Source organism: Sorghum bicolor, chromosome 1, assembly GCF_000003195.3.
Source record: "Sorghum bicolor cultivar BTx623 chromosome 1, Sorghum_bicolor_NCBIv3, whole genome shotgun sequence".
Classification (NCBI taxonomy): Eukaryota; Viridiplantae; Streptophyta; class Magnoliopsida; order Poales; family Poaceae; genus Sorghum; species Sorghum bicolor.
Genome location: NC_012870.2, coordinates 6,072,341 through 6,097,642, shown reverse-complemented (window position 1 = coordinate 6,097,642; position 25,302 = coordinate 6,072,341). Strand labels below are relative to the sequence as shown.

At 42.6% G+C, this 25,302-nt stretch overlaps 2 protein-coding genes across 2 annotated transcripts; one reads left to right on the top strand and one right to left on the bottom strand.

Annotated features, from left to right (window-relative positions):
• LOC8086193 (mitogen-activated protein kinase kinase kinase 5) lies at positions 1,927–10,180 on the bottom strand. The gene is made up of 11 exons (XM_021446840.1): positions 9,449–10,180; positions 7,879–8,520; positions 7,710–7,797; positions 7,350–7,412; positions 7,097–7,260; positions 6,723–6,798; positions 5,324–5,383; positions 3,465–3,584; positions 2,860–3,069; positions 2,713–2,789; positions 1,927–2,585 (listed from the first exon to the last, which is right to left on the bottom strand). The coding sequence occupies exons 1-11, from the start codon at positions 9,943–9,945 to the stop codon at positions 2,354–2,356; spliced, it is 2,229 nt and encodes a 742-aa protein (XP_021302515.1). The 5' UTR covers positions 9,946–10,180; the 3' UTR covers positions 1,927–2,353.
• On the top strand, positions 17,730–24,074 carry LOC8086192 (upstream activation factor subunit spp27). Its single transcript, XM_002466356.2, has 6 exons — positions 17,730–18,167; positions 20,110–20,212; positions 20,331–20,502; positions 20,976–21,038; positions 21,116–21,279; positions 23,699–24,074. The coding sequence occupies exons 1-6, from the start codon at positions 17,812–17,814 to the stop codon at positions 23,819–23,821; spliced, it is 981 nt and encodes a 326-aa protein (XP_002466401.1). The 5' UTR covers positions 17,730–17,811; the 3' UTR covers positions 23,822–24,074.

The window sequence follows — 25,302 nt, the reverse complement described above, 5'->3', positions numbered from 1 at the left end:
TAAGGTCTTGTTTAGTTCAAAAAAAATTGTAATTTTTTCCAGATTCTCTGTCACATTGAATCTTGCGGCACATGCATAAAACATTAAATATAGATAGAAATAATAACTAATTATACAATTTGTCTGTAATTTGCGAGACGAATCCTTTAAACCTAGTTAATCTATAATTGGACAATATTTATTAAATACAAATAAAAGTCCTACCATGCTCATTTTACTAAAAATTTTAGAACTAAACAAGGCCTAAGGATTGGGGCTCCAGGGGTGTCCTCTCCCCCGTATCCCGAAAGAAAACCCCAGGAGCCTCTCCCCCGTATCCCGAAAGATTGTGGTCAACTTCTTGTGGGTGGGATGGCGAGGCAACTAAACACACCCAGACGATGATGGGCGGAGCTCGAACAGGGGCACACGGCCTGAGGCACATCATCGCACACTAGGAGAGAAGAAGTTCTGGAAGCCGTTGGCTGTCATCGGGTGCTAACTTTGTGCTATAATATTTTTCCAAAGCTTAGTACTATCTTTTTTCTCGAATACGCAAAAAGATTTACGTATCTTTATATTTAAGAAGAAGATGTTTTTACAACATACACGGGCACGCTAGGGATGAAACAAATATACAAAAGGCGCAACCTCCCTAGCCTGATTACACACGACGATTACTGGTGGACTAAATCTCCTAGGTGATGCGCACCCTCCTCTATCCAAAGGTCGGCGATTTGCTTGATCTTTGTGAGTAGTTGTGCGCTGGTGGCCGTTTTGTTCCGGAATAATCATGCAAGATGTGTCTAGAGAAGGAGCAGGTGGTGGTGGTCGATGGTCTCCTGGTTTTGGTCGCAGAGGTAGCATTCGTCGTGCGCATACCTTTGTCCCTAAATAACATTTTTAGGTTTAACCAAACTTATGTAAAAAGGGCACCGATATTTTATGATATTAAACAACACAATATGAAAATGTGTTTATTGATGCATTTAATTATACTAGTTCGGTGTTATAAATATAAATTCAGTTAAACATTAAAATTTAGATTTAAGACGTCTTTGGTGGTTAATTTATTTAGAGACGGAGAAGTAATAGTTAGCTGACTAAGAGTTCGTAACTAACAAGTTTGGCCAGCTTTTCTAGGCCAAAAAATAAAAAAAAAAAGTTGGGTATAGCTTCTACTGAGAGCAAATGTTAGGCTAGGATACCAACACCCATACAATGTTCAGACTGGGATACCAACACCCATACATCAGAAGAAGCTACCACTCCACTGTCAAGATAAGTGAAAGAAACAGGAAGCTAAGAACATCAAAAGAAACTAGAAAGAAAGAAAACTCTTGTTATCTTCACCAATCACCATCCTTCCATCCTTCTTTAAAATGTTGCAATCTTCGCTAAGATTTTCCAGTGCTGAAGAAAACCAAGATTTTTATAAGCTGCTTGTTTTGGATTCCAGCTAACAGGTACATCGGCCACCTGTTCTGGTTGAGCCCCGCTGCGCTTAAATGTTGTTCAACCAGGGTCCGTTCGGTATGTTCCAGCCAAGATTATCCCGAATCCAGCTCCATATTGACACTGAAACTAATGGATGGGTTAGAATCGTAGACCACTCCAGATTGGAATTGAGTGGGATTTGTTTTTATAAGATACTATAAGATATAGATAGATGATATAAAATCAGTAGTGCCAGCACGCTGAGCTGTTATGTTCGATGAACAAAAATGTTTCAACGTCTGTTACGTGGCGCAGACAACAGAGCATGGTCAAGAGTATATCCGAGGTGACTCTCCCCGGGGATTATGTGCATAAAACAAATTCTTTCACTAACAGTCTAAAAAATAAACCCCCCTACAAAAAATGAACACACACACACACACACACACACGAATGAACCCATTCTCTGACAATTTAACGGTTAGTCTGCCACGAGGATTGAATCATACATGGATCTGCTATCTCAATCCCCTTTTGCCAATTGACGTGCATTATTACTTGGCCCCAAAAAAATCAATAATGATTACATCAAGTATGATCATTACACAACATCAACAACAACATGCTACAGCTACAACCCTAATGTCCTATTTGTCGGCACAATCAGGACCATTAGTTTTCCCTACAGCTACACCCTAATAAATATGTTACATGGGAAATGCAATCAGTTCCCAGAAATCAAACAGTACAACAGACTTCACAAGGCTCCCTGTGATCATACCGTGGTGATCTCTTTACATGGAAAATATTTTTACAAGACCCAGAAAATTGTCAGCTATGACTTGCAGTACAAGGATCAGATGTTAGGGATGGATACACTCGCACTGTTTATATGTGGCTTTTGGCCCAGATGTTGTGATAGGTGGCATGCTGTTATTCAATGTGAAATCAAATTTATTGCTTCCTTTCCATTAGGCTTTGGCAAAGGACTAGGCTGATGGTATGCAACTGAAAAATGCATACTGTTCGGTGTATGTGCTGCAGAGCCAGAACTGGAGGCCGAACTCAAAGGTGGAGGTGACAAGCTATTGGTTCCCAAGTTGGGTAGGGGTGTCATCAACCGATATTGATAAGCCAATGACCCTGACGACCGAGCACTGCTTGTTTCACTATCAGAATAAAGAACAGCAGGGGTTAATACTTAAAAGTCTCAAATAACATGAACCTTTCATCAACAGATTTACAGATCAGCAACATAAAAGAACTTAAACAGAGCAAGGCAACAGATGTACTCACCTATTTGCATGTTTCCCTCTCATACATGAGTCACTTTTCCAGGGTACTTTATCTCTTGCACCGCTATGCACAGTATCCTGACACCAACAAGCTAATTATACACATGCATAAAGCTTTAAGTTGAAACTTTGGAAGGAGAAAGCTTACTGGAGATTTAATTCCCGAAAATGGATGTGGAGCGCTCTGCGGGCTGTAGTGGTTTGAAGTTTGGATAAATGGGTGTTCAAGCAACTTGCTTGCTGTTGGTCGCTCAGTAGGGTTTCTCTTGAAGCAGCATCTCAGAAAATCCTTCCCTTCAGGGGACAAATTATCCGGAATTGGTGGGTCTGTGCGCAACACCTTAAACATTGCAGCAGGCTGTAGCACCACAATATATGGTTCGTGGTTAGAATCAAGAAAAAAGAATAAAAAAAATGTAGTACAGCTGCATATGCACAAATCCCCACACCAACACACATCTCAGCTGAACAAATTAAGCATCCAAAGACAGCATTTTTTTTCACTCCACTGATCACATACCGCACTCCACAATGGAAACATTACTTATCTCATATGACTATATTAGACAAATGATCACGTATGCACAAATCAAGATGCATTATTTGTTTCGTACTCACAATTTGATTAGCCCAAGGTGCTATGCAAGACATGTTATCATCATTTGTCAAATGAACATAAGGTAAAGAAAGATGTGCATCTCTGATTACATAAATCTAACCCAAATCACAGGGAAGCCTCCACAAACAACTTACCCCTTCAAGACCACTCCAAGGTGGCTTTCCTGTAAACATCTCAATGATTGTGCAACCAAGGCTCCAAATATCAACAGCAAGATCATAACCTGCACTTTTATCAAGTGTAGCCCGAACAACCTGCAACATAAAAATGTGCTAGTGTGACTGGCTGACTGCACCATGCTAAGACATCTAATATTACAAGAAGGCATCACAGGATCTAATGTGGAACCCAGGAAAACAGATGTCAAGCTCCGCATATCATCACATAAATATATCCTACCTTGGTGACAATGAATGGTGATTTTGAGAGGAAATTGGTTCTTTGGCTCAAAGAAAATTAATAGCACTAAAAGTTTCCTTAAATACAATCATCTCATTCAAGTATCAAGAACATCTGTGTAGTCACATTATTATCCAGATGTTTAAAGAGTCAAAAAAATGATTGTAACATGTGTAGGGCCAGAAGCAGTGCATTTGAGCGCTTCTGCTGGCTGGTAGCAGTGGCCCCCATGTAATCAAGAGTGCATGAAGGAAGCGGATGAGAAACACCTCCAGGGACATAAGATGTTTTCCATGGTTAATAGCTCAGCAATCAAAGTCAACTCGAACAATTTCATTAATCAGATTTTGACATAAAAAAAAGGGAGGGGGAGGGGGGGGGGATCTGTTTCAGTCAGGTCGTCAACAGCTGCCAGCACCTAACGCGTCACAGAACTTTTGCCTAACTGTTTCTACAGAAATAGCCCTGCTAAGGTTCTCATTCATAATAAGTTTGATGAAGCTGGAATGATTCCTAGCCTATTCCAGGGTAACCAAACCAGCCCTAAGTGGGCCAACTTCCTGGTCCAGTTTCTATCTACAAAGAAAAATTAGAGCCATGAAACTCCAGTAGAAAATGAGATAATCAAGCCATAAACTTGGAGCTGCAAGAGCATTTGGATGGCAGCTACAACTGCTTACAATTCATGACAGTACTAATACCGATTACATCTGAGACTTAACTACCAAGAGGGTGAATGGCTATCTGGTCTAGGGAGTTTTGGGGGTGTGAGTGGGTTTTTGTACTTGGATTGGACCTCTGTTCTTGTCGGTCTATTGTGCCTTTTCCTCTATCTTAATGAAATGACACGCAGCTCCCCTGCATGATTCAAGAAAAAGGAGGGTGAACGGCTCCAGCTCGAACTAGCTCAGAAGACTCTGAAGCATGAAGGTTTATCCTGGCCCCAACCTTGCAAGATGGAGGAGCAGAAGCATGGCCCAAAACTGCATTTCAGTCTTTCACTGGTATATGGATGAACTGAATTCTAGAATGCTAAGAGTAAATTTTGAATAATTTTGTTTCCCTCACCTGGAGCCACAATGCATTGAACTTAAAGTATATAACAAAAGAAGGCACAATATGTCTTTGGATTTTCTTTATTCCAGTTCACAGCAGACAGTAGAAGGGGATGCAGCTCTATGATGCACAGTTGGGGCTCATGGCCTCAGGGGTCTTTTCTAGGGCCTGACTCCATGCCTTGTCTCCTTTATTTTAGCATGTCATCTTTGTAACCAATGTTCTAGATGATGGGTTGGTTTCGGTTGTGTAGCATCTGCATGTTTTGTACATTTTTGTTAGCTATTACTATTTGTTTTTAATGAAATGAGTGTAGCTCTTGTGTTGATTGAGGAAAAGGCATTAGACCCTCTAAAAGGAGGTCCTTGTCGGCTTGTCCACTGCTAGATTAACATGTCCTTTTTTGAGCAACACTTCATATTCTGAATAATGCATCCAAAAGTGATTAGGCATTTACATCACATTGAGATAATCAGCCTCATCACACTCAGAAGAGAAGAAAATGATGAAATTAACATGAAGAATAGCCAGTCCGCACCTCAGGAGCCATCCAGTATGGTGTGCCCTTCAATGAAAGATTAGGAGCTGCAGTACTCAACTGAAAATGGAAGAAAATGTGCAATAAAGATCAACTACAAAGGAAACGAAGAGGATTACAAACATGTCAACAATGCAAAAATGAAGCTACATTGATCTGCACAATTTGGTTACAGATTTTAAAATAGAGGCATCCACATACAATTGTATGCATTAGGTCAAATTGTTGGGTTGAACTATAGAACATTCATAGTTTCATACTATATATCACAGTTTTTCATGTAGAAGCCTCTATGTCCAAATGTATAAATACATGGTAGACTTTTTGTATAAAGTATCTTTGGTGGAATCAGGTAGGATCTCGAATTCAACAAATTGATCACTATAGTTTGATAATGTTCAAACATATTGAATTTGATTCACGAAACATGACCCCAAACCTAAGCACCTAAATCTTACATCAAATATTCATGCTCAACAACACATATGGTACATACACCCTCTATCCCAAAAAGAATGTAAATCTCGCTCACTGAGGAGTCAAAGATTCTTATACTCAGTATCGTTCAGTATTCATGTTTCAGCATTGTCCAGTATTTCGTGGTCCTGGGTGTACAACTGGATGATACTGAACGTTGTTCAGTACTACTTAGTATTTTTTCAGCTCAGTTTTGACTTGTGGTGTACAATATATATATATATATATATAAAATATATAGGACGCGTTTCTTTTACACGCGCGTGTAATTACTCTCATCTCTATATCTCTAGATTTAAGGTGTATATGACCGGACGAAATGTATATAGACAAAGTATATGATCATACTAGACCATCTAGAGTGATGTATGTTAAGTATGCATACATACATAGAGTATATGGTCATACTTATTGTATATAATATAGTAGTGGCATTTTAGTAATATATTTAAAATATAATTTTTTTTGAAAAATTTTCGCGTGGTAAGATCTAGAGTATCTTAATATAAGTATATAAACATACTCAAACCGATAAACAAGTATGAATACATACACAATGTAGTTTATTGAAGATGAGAGTAACTACACGTACGTGTACAAAGAAATTTCCCTATATATATATATATATATATATATATATATATATGTTTTATGATGTGTAATAAGTATTATACATCTAATTGGAGATCTAAATGTAGATAATATCTTCTATAAACTTAGTCAAACTTAGATTCTTTGACTCCTCGTGAAACGAGATTTACATTTTTTTTTTTGGGACAGAGGGAGTACTATTGTTATTTTGAATACAGTAGTGATAAGCTTAAAGGCCTGTGTTTGACAAGCCAAATCCAGGGGTACTGACTACTGGTTAATTGTGTGTGATATTGAATAGCAGAAAACTATAGGCAAATTTTGGACTCACATGCTTTGCCATTCCGAAGTCGGCCAATTTCACTACACCATGAATATCAACTAACAAATTTGCCCCTTTGATATCCCTGCAAGAGCAGAACTATATTTACATACATCTGTACATTTTCAGCATAATGCAAGAACTTGGAAAATGCAGCAAAAACATAGTCCAAAAGAAGACAGGATGGTGTACTACCTACACAGAAATAAAAGAAAAGTAATGAGCTATTAATTCTTTAGTTTAAGCCATGGCAGAATGGCTGATTTGTTGTGAGAGAAAAACAGTGCTGAATGGCTGATAGATTCAGCTGATAAGCTCAAGCGAACAAATAGGTAAGTTAAGATATTATTGGTTTAGATTTTTTAAAACAAAAGAATAGTTACCTATGCATAATCTTTTGGCTATGCAAGAAAGCAAGACCCTTGAGAATATGACGTGTGAAGTTACGGATGACTGATTCTGTCAGTGATCCACAATGTTGATGGACATACTTATGGATTGAACCAGGATGAACATACTCCAAGTATATGTAGAATCTGTCTTCGATCTGCAAGAGTTGAATAAACAATAATTAGAAAGCACTAGAAACTGGCACGTAAATACTAAAGGTACTTAATGTGACAAAGGAGAACTTACAGTTTCACTGCCATAGTACTGCACAATATTTTCATGCTTAAATTGACTAAGAAACTTAATTTCCTGAAAGAAATATGAGAACGAATCAACAAAAGTATGTGCACACTTGCATAAACTTTATGCAGAAGATAGTACTGAGCCACAATTCATTTAAAACTGTTCAATCAGTTTTGAAGTTGGTCTGCACTTGAGAAGCATATAGTATGTAGTATGTAAGAAGAATGCAAATCAAAAACAGCATAGGAAAAATGTTACATAACCATGAAGATCTGAAAGCAAATTTTGGTGGGGAATAATCATGTAGATCAATTGTAGTGATACCATTACAGCAGAATAAACAGCAATGAAATAAAACCAAACCTGTTCCAATTGCTTCAGAGACTCGGCTGATTTAGCATCGTCTGGAATTATATTGACCTCTTTCATGGCACAAAGAGCTCCAGTGTCCCTTTATGTACGTGAATGAGAACAAAATTCAGGATCTAAAACGAAGCAGTAATCATGATGCTAAAATGATGTGTTGATGTACCTATTGGTAGCCTCGTACACGCATCCAAATGTGCCACTACCTAAGAGTTTTCCTTTCTGCCATTGACCAGCCACTGAAGGCATCTCAGCTTTTGGAACTAACTGGTGGCTAACATTTGTCTGCTTTGGGCTTACAGAAGCAGGAGGGAGCGGTAATGGGTGAAAACTGGCACTTCCATTGCCATCAGGGCGAGAAACATGGTTCTCTGGGAACAACTTTGGATGCATTGGTGATGGAGGTGCACTTGGGTTTCTTGATCTTAAAACAGGACTTCTCAGTGGACTAGAGAGAGGAGAACGCTCCTGACAACCCGCAAACTTGTCAGGTGAATCACAAGGAGGTGAAGATCCCATTGCATCAGAAGACCAGAGAGACCGTGCTGACCATACATTGGTATCTTGGATAGAGATTGCAGCAGATGAGAAGTCTACGTTACTCAGTCTTCGAGGACTTTGTACAGGGCTTGAAAACCCACTGCTTGGAGCACTTTTAGCAGGAATGTTTAATCTGAAGTTCAAAGTTTCAACACAGTTCTTATCCTGAAACTTCTCTTTAAAAGCCTTTCTCCGCTGACAACAGGTAGTCCCATTTAACTGAAAGTCGTTGTGCTCATGAGCCTTTGGTGGAGTTTGGGCCACCACTCTGGTATAATAGGCATATAAAAAATGAACATCATGATCACCAATCAGAATTGATGTGCGGGAAGGGAACACAAAACATATTCCAAAAATGAGAATAAAGCAATGAGTAATGCAGAGCTCATATATTCAAAATAAACATTAAGTGATAGATATCTTCAGTGTTTCTTGTACAGTTTTTAACGGCAATAGCAATACTGAACTAGATTATTTCAACAGTAGCTTAAACATGTTGGGTCTTTTTGGTTCAGCTCAGAAGCTTCATACCAGTCCAATTCAACCAAGTAAAATTACAGTACAGCACTGAAACAAACTAGGTCACTTATTTAATAAAACACCACACCCTAGCTAACTTATTTTGATCACGTAAATATCTAATCAATTCACTAAGAGTTAAAATATCATCATGTGCAAATTTTAAGGAATATTATATGTACAGATCAATAATGAAAGCATCACGTACAAAAATCATGACAACTCAATATGCATAACAAATAAAATTTGCAGCAATAAAACCCTTAGCTAGTAACAACCTACAACTAACTCAAGTTACTAGATCACATTTCAACTCGTGTATATGTATATCTGAAAGCTCCAATCCCTGAACCATGGTATCCATATCTTCAAAATCATCATACTCTGCAGCAAAATCAACATACTCCGCAGCAAAGGATACATCCCTGAACCATAGGCACCACAAACTGTTGCCATTCTCTGCAAGATACTCTACCCTCCTACGTGTTTAACACCTCAATGATGACACAATACAAGTGAACGGTGTTATCCTTTTTTGAAATGTGAATATTGCTAGTAAATAGTAATCATAACCTGACTCTGGAATCCTCAAGCTGTGAGGGTGACATCCTTGCAGACAATATAATCTACTTGAATAATAACGGCAATAAAACATAACATTAGTACGAATTAATCACCTCCGTGAGAGTAACGGCGTCATCCTTTCGCACCCAGTCTCTAAAACCCCGGGAGCGTCCGCTGCAGGCCCGTTCCACTCCCCGTCGAGTATCTTTGGCGCCGGTGACGGAAGGGGCAGCGGACGCGGCAGCGGCACGGGGGTCGACGAGGATCTCGCCGGCGCCACCTCCATGTTACTCGGAGACCTCGAGATCGGCGTGGAGCTCACGGTCGCAAGCGCGAACCCCGCCGCCGCGTCCCTCGTCGCCGGAGAGTCCACGCCGAGCGCGGAGACCCCAACCTCGGGGTCCTCGACAACGAAGCGCATCCGCCGCGCTCTGCTCAGCCGCGGCTGCGGTTCGCTGCTGCCCCCGCTTCCATCGCGGCGGGAGCTAGCGCCGCTGCCCCAACCGCCGATGAGACGGGGGGTGGCGGCGCGGGCGGGGGAAGCGGGCGTGGATGCTGAGGATGAGGAGGCGGAGCGGGAAGGGGAGGAGGAGCGCTTCCACCAGCGCATCGGGACGAGGGCTTATGGGTAGAAGAGCGAAACCCTAGTGATCATGAAGTGGCGGAGATGGCGTCGCGGAGGGAGGGGATCGCTGGGAGGGGAGACGACGACCTCCCCCCGCCATTTGGGCTTTTTTAGTTTCTCATCACTGGGGTCTCGGGAGTCGGGGTGGGTTGGTTGTTTTTCAGCTCCGTCTGGTGGCTATCGGCGGCCACGCGGCTTTGGGGGAAAGAAGTCCAGCGAGTCAATGCCTCTCCGATGCACACACCTCAGACCTCACGTAGTGCACTGTACACGGCTTCCTTCCCGTTTCGTTTTCTCTATGCAGCTTTCTCCTTTTTGCGGGCTCGTATATTTTTTATAAAAAAACCGAGTAAACTGCATCATGAGCAGTGGGTGCAAATTACCCTCGACAGGGGCCTGTTTGGTACACGTCAGCAGTGAAGCTATTTTTTAGACTTTATCTTTACTAGCAAAATATGTTCGTGCGTTGCTACGGAAGCAAATAGACGTTTGTAGAAAAATGAACACTTTGTTATATTTATTTGTATTTTATCCTTTATATTAAAATTTGACAATTTTTAAGTTTTTAAAACTGACTTTGAAGCAGTCTGTCCATATATAATTTATATATATGCTCTTAGACTTTTTAGGATTTTTATTTCACACGCAATGGCACCTTATACTCTCTGGTTGAAAGGAGTCTAATAAACTTTTGAATTATAATTTCTAAATTTGATTTTGATTTTATATAAACTAGCAAATATGCCCGTGCGTTGCAACGGAAGAAAAATGTAACACCCGGCCCAATGCTTAATAGGATTAATAGGAGACTCATACCAACAAGTTGCAACTTCTTTTCCGGAAGCCTATCTCGAAAGAACTCTAAAGTTAAGCGTGCTTGGCCTAGAGCAATTTAGGGATGGGTGAATGTAAGCGGGCCCGGCCTCGTGGAGGCGGGACGTTACAGAATGGTATCAGAGCCGACCCTCGCGGTTTCACGGGCGCGTGTGTCGCAGTTGCGCAGGCATGGTGTGCATGGCTGGTGTGGATCCGGAGTGGTCACACAGCATGGCATATGCGCTGGCACTGGATGCACGGACGTGGCCAAGAGGGGACGTTTCTGGCTTGGGGTTGATCGACGAGGACGTCGATCTCTTAAGGGGGCGCGCGAGTGAGGACAAAGTGTGCAGAAAAGACGAAGTGTTAGTCTGTGGGGACTGACTATATCCTAGAAAAGCTGCCAGATGTAAGCGGGCCCGGCCTCGTGGAGGCGGGACGTTACAGAATGGTATCAGAGCCGACCCTCGCGGTTTCACGGGCGCGTGTGTCGCAGTTGCGCAGGCATGGTGTGCATGGCTGGTGTGGATCCGAAGTGGTCACACAGCATGGCATATGCGCTGGCACTGGATGCACGGACGTGGCCAAGAGGGGACGTTCCTGGCTTGGGGTTGATCGACGAGGACGTCGATCTCTTAAGGGGGTGAGGATGTAACACCCGGCCCAATGCTTAATAGGATTAATAGGAGACTCATACCAACAAGTTGCAACTTCTTTTCCGGAAGCCTATCTCGAAAGAACTCTAAAGTTAAGCGTGCTTGGCCTAGAGCAATTTAGGGATGGGTGACCGACCGGGAAGTACTTCTCGGGTGCGCGCGAGTGAGGACAAAGTGTGCAGAAAAGACGAAGTGTTGGTCTGTGGAGACTGACTATATCCTAGAAAAGCTGCCAGATGTAAGCGGGCTCGGCCTCGTGGAGGCGGGACGTTACATGCTGTGTCGTTCCTCTGCCGGGACTTGCTGATCCCCATGAGGGCCAGAGTCTCGGCGTCAAGGATGTTGAGGCCGCTGCCTCCGTCCATCAGCACCTTGGTGAGACGGGTCTCGGCGATGATGGGGTCGACGATCAGAGGATAGCTCCCGGGATTGGGGATCCGATCCGGGTGATCCTGCCTGTCGAACGTAATCGCGCTCTCGGACCATTTAAGGTACGAGGGCGTGACCGAGCTGACCGCGCAAACTTCTCGGAGTTCGCGCTTCCTCTGACTCGCAGTGAGGCGAGCCGCACGTCCCCCAAAGATCAGGAGGCAGTTCTTGATCTTGGGGAAACCTTCCCCCTGGGGGTCGTCGTCTTTATGGGGCTCTTCGGCGCTCTCCTTGGTGATGATGTCGGTATAGTACCGACGGAGGACGGTGCACTCCTCAAGGGTGTGCTTGGTGGGTCCCCTGTGATAGGGGCACGACTTCTTCAACATTTTGTCGAAGAGACCGGGGCCAGCAGGAGTCCGCTTGGGGTTCTTGCGATCGGCTGCGGCGACTAAGTTGTCGTCCGACTGACCCTGCTTCCCCTTGCGACCCTTCTTCTTCTTCTTGGGGTCGCGCGAGCCCGAGGCTTCGGTGGCCTCGGCCTTCTGTTTCCCCTTGACTGCGCCGTCGGAGAAAATGGCGCCAACTGCCTCTTCGCCTGAGGCAAAGTTGGTGGCGATGTCGAGCAGCTGGCTAGTGCTTGTGGGGGTCTTGCGTCCGAGCTCGTGTACGAGCTCCTTGCAAGTGGTGCCGGAAATGAAGGCTCCGATGACGTCGAAGTCCGTGATGTTGGGGAGCTCGGTGCACTGTTTGGAGAATCGCCTGATGAAGTCTCGGAGGGACTCATCGGGCTTCTGCCGGCAGCTCCTGAGGTCCCAGGAGTTCCCAGGGCACACGTATGTGCCCTGGAAGTTCCCAACGAAGATCCTGACCAGGTCAGCCCAGTCGTGGATCATTCGTTCAGGGAGGTGCTCGAGCCATGCCCTAGCCGTATCGGCCAGATGCAGCGGGAGGTTGCGGATGATGAGCAGGTGCCGCGGCGGAGTGGGTGAAATCCGTCTGCCATCCAAGCCTTCCCAGTGGGGACAGGTGAATGTCACGCAGAAGGCCCCTACCTGGAGCGCCAACTGTCGGCGTCTAGACTCGTGGACTAGACACAAACGAGTATAAGTTTGCGTGACTACCCAAGCCTGGATGGTGATGCAAGTGAGACACAAAGGGTTTATACTGGTTCGGGCCTGGAGTGCCCTACGTCCAGTAGATCGGGGGTCTGTATAGCCTTGCACCCAAAGGTGCTTGTAGTAGGGGGGTACAAGCAGGTTGCGAGAGAGGGCTAAGTCCCAGGTCTCGACTTTGTGGTGGACAGAGTGCTGGTCGCTGCTCTGTGAGAGTGTGATGGTTGTATATGTGAATCTTGATCCACCTCCCTTTAGTTGTGAGCCCTGGCTCCCCTTTTATAGTCTCAAGGGGAGACAGGTATTTACATGAGTGAATTTCCTTCTACCGAGTGGAAGAGTTACAGTCCCGACCCTATTGAAGCTTGTCCATCTTGTCCTTGAGGGATGGTTGACAACATGGCTGCTCCGGTAGAGGGTTACCGAGCCCTGTAGGAGTCGTGGGGGTCGGATCGGTGATGCTGCTGATGGTCCCATTAATAGTGGGAGAGACAGTGAACAGTGACGCTAGTTAACCTTCCCCATCTCTTTTTTACTGTGAGGCGGTACGCCACAGTGAAAGAGATAAGGTTGCATAGTGAAAGAGGTAAGGCTACAGTGACCAGGATGGTTGGAACAGTCGACACCCTGCCCTGCTGCGGTATGGGCGTCATAGCGCCTGTTACGTCGTGGGTACGGACGCCGTGTGGTGGAAATCTTGTAGACCTGGTGGAGCGGGGTCCGGCGTCCGAGGCCCGAAGGGATCGGGCGAGACGGAACTTGCGTCCGAGGCCCGGAGGGGTCGGGCGAGTCGGGACTTGCGTCCGAGGCCCTGATGGGTCGGGCGAGTCGGAACTTGCGTCCGAGGCTCTGATGGGTCGGGCGAGTCGAAACTTGCGTCCGAGGCCCTAAGGATCAGATGAGCTAGGGACCGTGCCCCTGCGATTATGGTTAATATGCTCTGTTTTTTGCGTTTTTTATTACTCTGATTTGGGTATTCCTTTTTATGGTACCCAACAAGACTGAAATTTTCTCTCTTTATAGATAGGTATAGATATAAACAGCTTTTTTGATGAAGCTAAGTTATTTTTATAATTCTATTTAGCAAAATAGCTTCACCGGAAACACCCACCAAGCAAAATGACTATAATACCCTATACTTTTCTTTTTTCTATTTTTTCCTCGTCTTCTTTTTAAGGTGAGATGATTCTTTTCCTCCACTTGTTTTTACTTCCCACAACATCTGCACACCATGTGAGAGCGTTCGTGTGGCTCGACGGCTCGCAAGGCCACTCCTTGGCGGCCGCCCCAGTAGGCAGCTGCGTAGTGATCGTGCTCACACGCCCCCACTGTGGTAGCTCGCACTCACACGCCCCAACCATGGCGGCTCGTTCTCGATGGTCGCTCTCGCTGATCCAGCCGCGGTAGCTTAAGTCACGCCTAACCCCAATGGTGGCAACTAGTGCTAGACCTCGGCCACGGTAGCTCGCGCCGGTGGCAGGCGGCGGCAATGCCCTCAGCCCCTCTCCGCGCGTGCTTGCTGGGCAAACAGGAGATTCGGTACGTCAGGGCCCACTAATGGGAAGGCAAAGTTGTGATAAGCTATAATTTTCATATTCATTCCAGCTTACGTTTATGAGAGGAAAAAAACAGCTTCACTTATGAAGCTATTTAGAAATAAGTGTTTAGCAAAAAAAATTAGCTCACAACTAGGGATGAAAACGGATCGGATACGGATGGATATCACCGATATCATATTTGTTTTCATATTTCTGGTCGGATTCAGATACGAATACGGATAATGTCGATCATGTCGGATAAGATATGATTGGATGTCGACATCATAAATATACGATTTAATTATTTGGATACGGATACGGTATCGGATGTTAAACATTCGGACTTGGATACGGACACATCTGAATCTCTCTAAACGAATTCGGTCTCGAATACGGTCGGAAAATATCTGTACCGTTTTCGTCCCTACTCACAACAGCTTGTGAAGCCATTATAAGCTATGCCAAACAGGGCCTTAATTTGCTCTGTTGGGAACAAGAACTTATCATCTTAGGACCCGTTTGATTCCATTGCTAAATTTTAGTTAGCTAAACTTTAGTCACTTTAGTGCATCTTCAACAGCTTGCCAAAATTTATTTGACAAATCTTATGATTTGGCAAGTGACTAAAATATATGGCAAGTGAAAAAAGATTGTATCTCCAACAGTTTGTCATTTGAGATAATGCATGTACTGCGAGATCATGCATGCATGGGTGAAGTTGTACGGACCGCATGTAGAAAGACACCACCACTTGCGTCTGCTGGCCTAGTTTTTGTGGGATGACAAACCAGATGGCAAATTGAGACCAACGCGCATATATGTGCGGGTGGAGGTAGGAAATGACAAGTTGCCAAATTTTAGCAAGTCATTTGCCAAACTATTGGAGGGGTGATTTTTTTAGTTTTGCTAAAAAATAAAGGATAGCAAGTGGATTTGGTAAATTATTGGAGATGCTCTAAAGTTCCAAACACTCTCACTTAAAAGAGCTAAAATAGTTTAGTTCTAATAGTCACAAAAATAGCTAAAATAATTTTAGCTGCCTAAAATTTAGCAAGGGGAACCAAACAGAACTTTAGTGAGTGGCTTAGCTAGAGGGTGGTCCGTGTGGGCCGCGGACCACCATAAAATTTTGAGCAAAGTGCATAAGTATTTCAAATCATTTTAAAGTTTATTACTTATTTTAAAAATACTTGTAACACTTTTGAAATGTATTCATCTTATATTTTTAGTAAATTATATATTATATAATTGTACATTGACATATACTATATTAGGCCTTGTTTGGTAGAGCTCCATCCGACTTCGATTTTAGTTTTTTCATGCAGTACAGCAAGGAGCTATTTTTATTTCTCTTAAAATGAGGGATTCACTAAAATAACTATTTTTTTGTTTCATTGGTTCTAGCTCCTCTGTATATAATAGAAAAAAATCAAAGATGTTTGTTGGTGTGTCAAACAAGACTATATTATTAATAAAAAAATTATATTAAATTGATTCTGGCTAAGCCATTGATCTTAGTGCACACACGGTCTAAAAACCAATCTCTTGTGTGTTTGCCAATTTACACTACGATCGGACTCTCGTATTGTCATGTGTATGCCTCCAGGTCGCCGGTGCATGGCTCGTATATAGCGGCTCGCAGCTCTCGTAGGTTGGACATACACGGCTCATGCATATAGCAGTTCGTAGCTCGGACGTACACGGCTCTTGCGCTGGGGACGAGCTCATCGACGTTGTCTGAAGCAATACACATTTTGACCCACCTACTTACTCTTTCACGAGTCAAGCATACTTGATTTAAGGAAGGGATGACATTTAATGTTTATAAGTACGCAATAGATAAATTTAATATTGAATCATGCCTGCTAAATCCTAATTGCAAATTGTCATAGGACTGCACCGATAGCCGCATCACTACATAAGACTGCAAGGATAGCTACATCAATAGCAAGATAATGAATATACAATTTTAGTAAATTGGTGTCATGACATCTAGATCTATCATTTGGAGTTGACTACCTAACACACTCTCTCCTCAACTAATTGAGAAAGGCCTAGTAAGAAATGATGGAACAAAATTTCCTCAGAGAGCCTTGTTATGAAAAGTGACTTTTGACAACAATAACAACAAGCTAACTCTCAAGAGGTGGGGGAGTGGATGAGTTATCAAAGAGTAGAAACAATATCTAGGCTATCCATATTGTTTGAAGCAATGCATACCTTAACCCATCTAGTTACTTAAAGATTGGTACATGACATGAAGATTAAGTTTCATCTTAACATAGGCACCCTTGCCTGAGACCCAAATGTACAATGAATATAGTTCAATCAAGTGGATTATTCCAAAACCTAATGATGATACAATGCCATGTAAGCCAGTTGCAAGGCAGTGATGTAGTCTTTCACCGGTCAAGTATACCTGATTGAAGGTGGTAGTACCATTTAATGCTAGGTAAGTATGCAATAGTATATATGAAGATTTAACTATGCCTGTCAAATCATAGTCAGAAAAACATCACATAGGACTACATTAGTTGCCACATCGTTAAGATAGAATAAAGGATAGATCATTAAATCTATGACATGATTTCTACGCCTATCCTTCCATTGACCACATCCACGTACCACTCTCTATCTTCAAAGGATTGAGAATAGCCTTAGAAGGAAGGACTCACAAGTTTTCCTTGAATCAGAATCTTGTCATGCAAAATGACTTTTGGCAGTGTTTTGAACTTATCAACACATTTTACTAGCCATTGTACGGTGTCAAATCAACGAGCATCAACATAAGTTCAGGCGAATCTATTGTAGATTATAAGTTGTTCTTTGTATCTAGAAAAACCCGTAACAACTTATAATTTAAAATGGAGAAAGTAGTAATAACTAATTTACGAGAAGAGACAAAGCCAATGAGTTGTTACATAATGGAAACAATTCCATAGGTTACCCTAACATGTTGTCTGAATCAAAGCCCTTCCTATCTAATATGGTTACATATACTCTTGTTAATATTGAAGTTCTAAGTAAATATATTGCTATCAAGTGAATTATTCAAGAAACCTAATACTAGCCATAGGTCACTTGCCGGTTGGGAGGCATACTCTTTTCACTAATTAACTACTCCGTAATTATTAATTAACGTGCTATACTAGACAGCAACAATCGCAGCATTTACCGACACAGAGGGAGAGAGAAAAGGCAACAGACCCCTCTCACTCGGGGCACGTGAGTGACGGTGTATTTGGGCGGCCCAACGCCCGCAAGCCGCCACATTTCAGCCCACGCAAACCAAAACCAGGCGAAACCCCGGCACCCGTGCGCCAGCCAGCCACAGACTCCCAAACCGACCGGACGGCGATGGTGTCGGACTCGGAGCTGGTGGAGCGGCTGCAGGAGGTGCTGCGGTCGTCGGACCTCAACACCACGACCACCGCTGCCCTGCGCCGCCGCCTCGAGGAGGACTTCGGTGCCGACCTCTCCCACAAGAAGGCCTTCATCCGGGAGCAGGTCGACCTCTTCCTCGCCGAGGTCGCTGCCAAGGACGAGCCGGAGGAGCCCAAGGAGGAGGAGCCCGAGGAGGCGCCGGTGCCTAAGGAGGAGGAGGGCGAGGGGGTGGAGGAAGAGGGCGAGGGCGAGGGGGAAGAGGAGGAAGAGGAGGAGGAGGAGGAGGAAGAGGAGGATGGGGATAGCAGCGGCGCCCGGAAGAAGCAGCGGTGAGGGGCTTTTGCTCTCCGTCTCTCTTCCTTTGCATTTGCTGCTTCGTTTAGGATTCTGTGATGTATTGTTTGGGCGAATCGTGAGGGAAAATGGCACTGTGCGTTTGTGGTGTCGATGCGAATAGTGATGGGGATTCGAGGGTTCAGCTCGGCATTCCTTCCTGGAGGATTCTAGATTGCACAGTAGGAAATGGTTGTTTGGTTAGCGTTGGTGGTGTGATTTTGGCCCGGATGTTGTAAGATGTCGCGTGCCTTTGGTATTGCTTGTTTACGTCACGAAGCTGGTTAGTTTATTTTTTGCGACTTTAGTGCAATCTAGCAGCTGATTTATGGTGTTTTCTGCTTTATGTGACTCAGTTTTTCTTACTTCCAGATTTGTCATGCCAATGCCAAAAGAAGCACCTATCCTTGCCTATTTTGTGGTTTATGGCTTGCATAGCCTAATTAGGATAGTCTAGACATGGTTGTTCTTGTGCGAGATTGGTGAATTTGTGTTCTTCTGTCTTGTTACCCGCAATTCCCACCTTCCGGCTTCCGTAGATTTTTATGTTTCACGTAAGCTAGAATGCAAATGTTTGTTGTGCTAAACTCCATGAATGCTGCTAATTTCTCCATGATAGCAATAACATCCTCATAAGAGCTTGTTTGGCTGCACATCAATTCACCCCAATCTACATGGATTGGGAGGTATTAGGGTGAGAAATTAACTATTTTCCACCCTAATATCTCCCAACCCATGTGGATTATGGTGGATTGGTGTGCAGCCAAACAAGCCCTAAAGTGGACATGCTGCAACTATTTCACTCCTGCTTTTTGCATCCTCTGAGTAGTTTCATTTACATTCTAAAGGGACTCACTGCACTCTGAGTAGTTTCATTTACATCCTAAAGGGACTCACTGCACTCTGTGTGCGTTGGATATTCTCCATTATAAGGGCTGGAGATGTCATGTGGGGGTGCATAACCTCTGCTAGGCACAGGAAGGTCTGCCAAAGTCGCTGCATCTTTGCAAAATCAGCACACAGTTAAGTTAGCCAATTTTAGATTGAGATTGGTAACCATATCTTATCACTTTGTTGGAAAGTTATTTCTATATGGAGCCCAAGTCGGATTGGAAATTTATCCCTAAATGGCATTATGCAAGCCAGCCAAAGCTTCAATTCATAATCTCAGCCCTGCCTAGGCGGTGCAGTAGGCCAGTAATTGATCCCAGCACCTCAGCAGCGCTGATATGGTTCAGGGAGATGCCCAGAATATTGCCACAACTATCCCTTGCTATCTCATCCACAAATAAATCCCAACACATGACATGGAGTGTGAAAACTTAGCTATTTGGATTTGCTTGGATATCATCAAAGATGATATGAGTTATGGAATGCTGTATTCACGTTTGTTTCTTTCTACTATGGTGCATTGAAAGGTTGAACTGGTGTTTGTTAATTCCACAAATTCAACGAACTGTTATTTCAGTTATGATTAGGATGGAATATCGTACTAGTATCTTTAAAGTTCATTAACAGGATAGCCTATCAGTGGCTCTCATTCATACTATTTAGTTTTAATTCGATTATCATTTTCCATTCCTTTTGTTTGCTATATTCTTCCATAACTCAGGATTCAGGATCACAATGGAGTATTTCTTAAATATGTGGGTATCAGACATTTGTAGTTCTAATACCGTTAGCGTTGGGTTTATTATAGATATTTGTTCTCAGATTTTTCCCACCTGAATCATTGTTTACCATTATTCCTGTGCTTATAGTTACTTTGGAACTTTAGTCTTACGTGGCTTATAAGATTAGAAATCAACTTATCATGAGAGCATGCATATTTGTGTCATATTTCTTGACAGTTTAAACTGGTAAACAGGTTTACCAGCTCTGTTACGCATGTGCGCAACTTTTCTTATTGGTAATTCTGGTTCTTTCTGTATAAAATAGGGGTAATGATGGCAAGAAAAGGGGTGGTGGCTTTACAAAATTATGCAGTCTTTCCCCGGCACTTCAAGAGTTTGTCGGCGCCTCTGAGTTAGCCAGGACAGAGGTAAACACCGTTACCTGATTACTGTCCTATGTCTATCTTGCATTGGATGAATGATACCAATAATCATGAAGAGGATAATACCATTGACTTCTTTCTTGCTGTGCTTGTTTGCTTTCAGGTTGTCAAGAAGCTTTGGGCATATATTCGAGAAAATAATCTGCAAGACCAAAACAATAGGAGGAAGATTTTGCCCGATGAGAGATTGAGGAAGATCTTCAATGTCAATTCGATTGATATGTTCCAAATGAATAAAGCTTTGACCAAGCATATCTGGCCATTAAATTCTGAGGGTACTGATCCGTTGTACACTAATTCTTTTTAGACCAAAGGCATTGTACACTAATTCTGTGTGTACCAGTCTCCATGTCTGGAGCTAGTAGAGCTGCTGTGGAATGTTAAAAGGAAATGAACATAGAAAAAGTCTCAGAATGAAAATAGTGAACAAGGAAGGCGGTATTATTGACAAAGGTGTTCACATCTAGGAAGAAAAATGCAAATCTGAACTTGATTGAGCCATTAAAAAACTCTTTATGTGGACATTTATAAAAAAACATTTCATGTGAGCTTAAGTTCTTCCTAGTTTGTTTCCCAGCTTTGTTTATTGGTTTAGTTAAGCATAGTGCACAAGAGTAAAATAATGAGCTCCAGGTTCCATGCCCCATGGTTAGATTATTTTTATCAACTGTTTTGACTAACCTATCTCTATTTTATTAACACTCACCAGTTCTAGCTCCAAAGTACTTATTTGACTATGATTTGCCAGGTCCTGTCTCTCCTGACAGATCAACACCCAAAGAGAAGCCACAAAAGAGAGACAGGAATGAAGGTTAGAAATATATAAGCGTCTTCACACAATCATGCGTTTCTGTTCTCACTAGCCTGTTGATGAAATATCCGTTTCAGGAAAGAAGCAAAAGGGTGGCTCTTCAGGAGCTGGATCTGGTCTTCTTGTGCCCCTTCAACTTTCGGATGATTTAGTGAAATTTATCGGCACTGGTGAGAGCATGCTATCACGATCTGATGTCGTGAAGAAAATGTGGGACTACATAAAAGAGAACAACCTGCAGGTAAATTCCTTTCCCTGGATACCATGTTGCTGTTTTTACTATCATTGTGAAATGCTTGGCCTTTTCAATACATATTGATAGAGTGGTTCAGTCGTTCAAGCTGGAGACTCTTTTTTTGTGAACCATGAGGCTTCTTTTCATGATTGAATATGCATACCATATGATATGCTGTTTTTTTATTGCATTATGTAATTATTATATGTGGGGTTGTATTTGGAATTCGAGCTATATGAGGGCAGAGAAACTAGAACTTTTGGATCCATTGTTGCCATAAAATAGTATGTGGAGCATATGAACTCATGAAATTTGTTACGCAGTGAATGATATTGCCCTGCTAAGGCTAACAACTTCCTAGTATCTAGTTTATTACCCTGGCCTAGATCATCTGCATGTACCGTATAATCTACTATATTAGTTATTCACTAGGCAATGTATAGAAGCCACCTCAGCAGATGCTCTAGAGTAGCTAATGCTCGAGTTCTATTTTCTTTCAGGCCCTTTTTTATTTCAGTCGCCTTCCAGAAATAGGCTGTATCCTGTCCACTATGGCCAATAGCCAGAGTTCTAAATTGCAGCAGCAACCAGCCAATTACTGTCAGTAATTGGAAAAATCCCTGTGGGTAGCGGGAATGGAAAATTCTAGGGCAGTTTTGACATGTTATGTTGGACTTCTTGAAAACTGTTGTGAAAGAAAATGAGAGAACAGAATGCACTGAGATGTCTCCTGGCTCCCAGCAAAGGTCTGGGAAATTATTGAAAACAGATTTTCAATAGCCTTGTAGGTTTGAGCTTTCATGGGCCACAGCCCAACCAAGTTGCATTTGCAAGTGTTAGTATACCATTAACCATTCTATGGTTCCTCTGCAGCCTCATGCCTAGTGTCACTTGTAGACATCCAAATAAGTGGTGCAATAACTCAGAAGACTGATGTATGATTGGTCTAGGTAGAGGAATTCAGCCTTTTTAGATATGCTGTGAGCTTGTCTTCTCAAACAGTCACTGAATAGCCAAACCCAAGTACCCTTGTGTGGCATTATTTTAAGTTTGTTGCAAGAATTAGCATGGCTCATCATCGAATATGTAGGCATTTGTTGTCATATACTCCCTCTGTCCTTGGATAAATCAACTTCTGGAGTTGTCCTAAGTCAAACTTTTTTATGTTTGACTGAATTTATAGAAAAAAAACTAATATTTATGACACAAAATTAGTATAGTAAGATATGACATGAACTATATTTTCATACTATACTTCTTTTGCTGTAATGCTGTCATAGATGTTAGTACTCTTTTTGTATAAAATTAGTCAAACTTAAGAAAGTTTGACTTAGGACAACTCTAGAAGTAGGGAGTATGTTGCAACAGTCAAGGAACATCAGCTCATTAGCAACACAAAGATCAAACCTTAGGAAGTAATGTTGCAATCGGTGATGTTCTCGTAAACAATATCAGGGGTGTTTCTGCAGATGCATTGTCATTAGGGTGTCAGCCACAAGCACTAATTCATGAGCTACTCTATTGCACTCCCTTAATATCTCTCTGGAAGGTGATGGCACTGTGATCTGACTCTCCATCGATGTCAAACGATATGTCAATACCACACTTGCACAATCCGACTAAAGTTTAGTCAGTTTCTGCACCCACTGTGCAGCAAGCTGCAATGTTTCTTAAGAAGCTATAAATTCTACTTCCTCAGCACAAGCACACTCACTGGCCAGGTTGAAAGAGCTATCTGTCGATCATGATAAAGGATTATAATACAAACACTTGCATCTCCTGATGAAATGATGAGCTCCATGTCCATTCATCTTCCAACTATTCAATGTTGTTTTCCTAAATTTCAATCTCAGTGATGCACTGATTCTGCTGAGCTGCATTTCTTTGTATTCCAATTAGCAAAGCCATGGGAAAAGGTCTTTTACTAAACATTTCAAATCGAACAAATCTGGGCTGGAAAATCAAGGCACTGATTGAGTTGTGAAAGCAATGAATATTGTGTGGAATATTGGATTAGATTGATTGAGAGACCTATGTACATATATATAGGGGTGAGGATCCGGTGGTTTATAGAAACAAGACCAACCGAGATCTCATCTCTCTCTAACCAAGCAGGCTGGCCGGATGCTATACCAGGCTCATGCCCCTACCATATACACGCATAACACATATACAATCTAACAAGTTGAACAAATCTGGCCTTGGAATTTTCCTGTTTCTCTGTTTGTTTAGCTCACCATTTATTCATGTATTTGCACGTGCCCCAGAATTATTTGGAGTTTATAGTCATTGAGATTGATCCTGTGGAAATAGTAGTACGGAAGACTGAAATGATCCTATCATTATGTTTCCTATGTCTTGTGCTTATTCATTTAAATAATATCAATCCTGTTTTTAATTGCTTTCCTCCTTTCTTTGGTGGTAGGATCCTTCTGATCGGAGGAAAATAATCTGCGATGAGAAACTGAAGGACCTATTAGGAGTTGAAACGTTCACCGGCTTTACTGTTTCAAAGCTGCTTGCCCCTCATTTTACCAAAACGAAGTAGCAACCTGCCATCCAGATCTTCTGAAACCCAAAAGGCTGGGTGATTTTTGTTTTGCAGAATGTGTAATCATGGAACAGTTAGGAGCTGTGTGAGTGGTGTGAAATCTTTAACTTGTGGGAGTCGATGGCACTCTTCGAACATTACCAGTGAAGTAGGTTCCTCAATGTCTAATGAAGTTATCAACTGTTTACTAACTGTTCCGCACTCCCAAAATGTAGGGACATAAAAATTATCTGTGTGGCTTCTAGTTCTAGTGCGTTCTTTCTGAGTTTATGGGCCACCATTTTGATGCTCAGGGTTGGGGATGCTATTGTTTGGTCTCCTCAAATGACCCTAGTGGTGATGGAGCCGTAAAGGCAAAGGAGAGCACTAGTGCTTGTCTCTTAGGATTTCAGGGGTTTCCACTTTTCAGTGAATCTTTCATCCTTTTAGCTTCTGATATGGATGAAGTTTGTAGCAGTAGTGCAGCCACTTTTTTCTGTTTCTTCCCACTGACTTGGTACTGGTTACTTTGCTCCTCCATTTGTTTAGAGGACACCAGGTTATTTTGTATGGGTCACCTAAACTGCAGCTGTTTTTGTCATGTGGATGGCATGGCAAAGTGGGACAACGTCGCAACGTTTCTGCAACGTTATTTGCACTGTTTTCACCTACTGACACCATCTACCGGGTAGTTCAGTTTTTTCGTTCGATTGTGGTCAGATTCCGGGAATTTTCGGTTCCGGGTACACACTGCACGGGCAGAATGTGAATCTGGTAAGGTCGAAATCTGTTCTGTTTTAGGCCTTGTTTAGTTCGTAAAATTTTTTAAGATTTTCCGTCACATCGAATCTTTGGTCGCATATATGGAGCATTAAATATAGACGAAAATAAAAACTAATTGTACATTTTACTTGTAATTTGTGAGATGAATCTTTTGAGTCTAGTTACTCCGTGATTGGATAATGTTTGCTAAATAAAAACAAAAGTATTACAATAGTTAAAAACCATGTTTTTTGCAGGCCTGTTCGGTTGTGTGGCGTGGTCTCCGGTCATTGTCGTAGTCAGGTGGCGTTTGCCGGGATCCGTCCATTTGAGGTGGGGTCACTGGACTCTGGAGTCTGGATAGACTCTGGACCGAACTCAAGCGTCGTCCTCATGCCCTTGTGCAATCGAATCTCCAATTCTTCATGATTCATTTTTATAATTTATTTATTCTCTTGCTCGAATTTCTTCATAAATTGCTGCCAAGCTGACATAATAAACTGCCAAAAGTCTCCATGTGATGATGCTAACATGAACGGCACAAGTTTTTCTCCTCATGTTTGCTGGCGATTTGAGTGAAGCCGATGGCTGTCATGTGAAAGCCGATGGCCCGGACCCCGGAGAGACGCGAGGAACAGAGGCAGCAGAGCCAGCGACGTCCCCGTCGAGCTGCCCGGGATTCTAGAGCGCGTGGCGTCGCGTCGGTGTCCATCGCTAAAGATTGGGCGAGATTCCAA

Bases quoted from the DNA above. Each gene is read 5' to 3' on its own strand.
- LOC8086193 (XM_021446840.1), bottom strand. From the start codon at position 9,945: ATGCGCTGGTGGAAGCGCTCCTCCTCCCCTTCCCGCTCCGCCTCCTCA. The intron at 2,790-2,859 runs GTAAGCTTTCTC...TGTTGGTGTCAG, and splicing joins TTTCGGGAATTAAATCTCCA to GATACTGTGCATAGCGGTGC. The intron at 2,586-2,712 runs GTGAGTACATCT...TTATTCTGATAG, and splicing joins AGAGGGAAACATGCAAATAG to TGAAACAAGCAGTGCTCGGT.
- LOC8086192 (XM_002466356.2), top strand. From the start codon at position 17,812: ATGGTGTCGGACTCGGAGCTGGTGGAGCGGCTGCAGGAGGTGCTGCGG. The intron at 21,039-21,115 runs GTTAGAAATATA...TATCCGTTTCAG, and splicing joins AAAGAGAGACAGGAATGAAG to GAAAGAAGCAAAAGGGTGGC. The intron at 21,280-23,698 runs GTAAATTCCTTT...CTTTGGTGGTAG, and splicing joins TAAAAGAGAACAACCTGCAG to GATCCTTCTGATCGGAGGAA.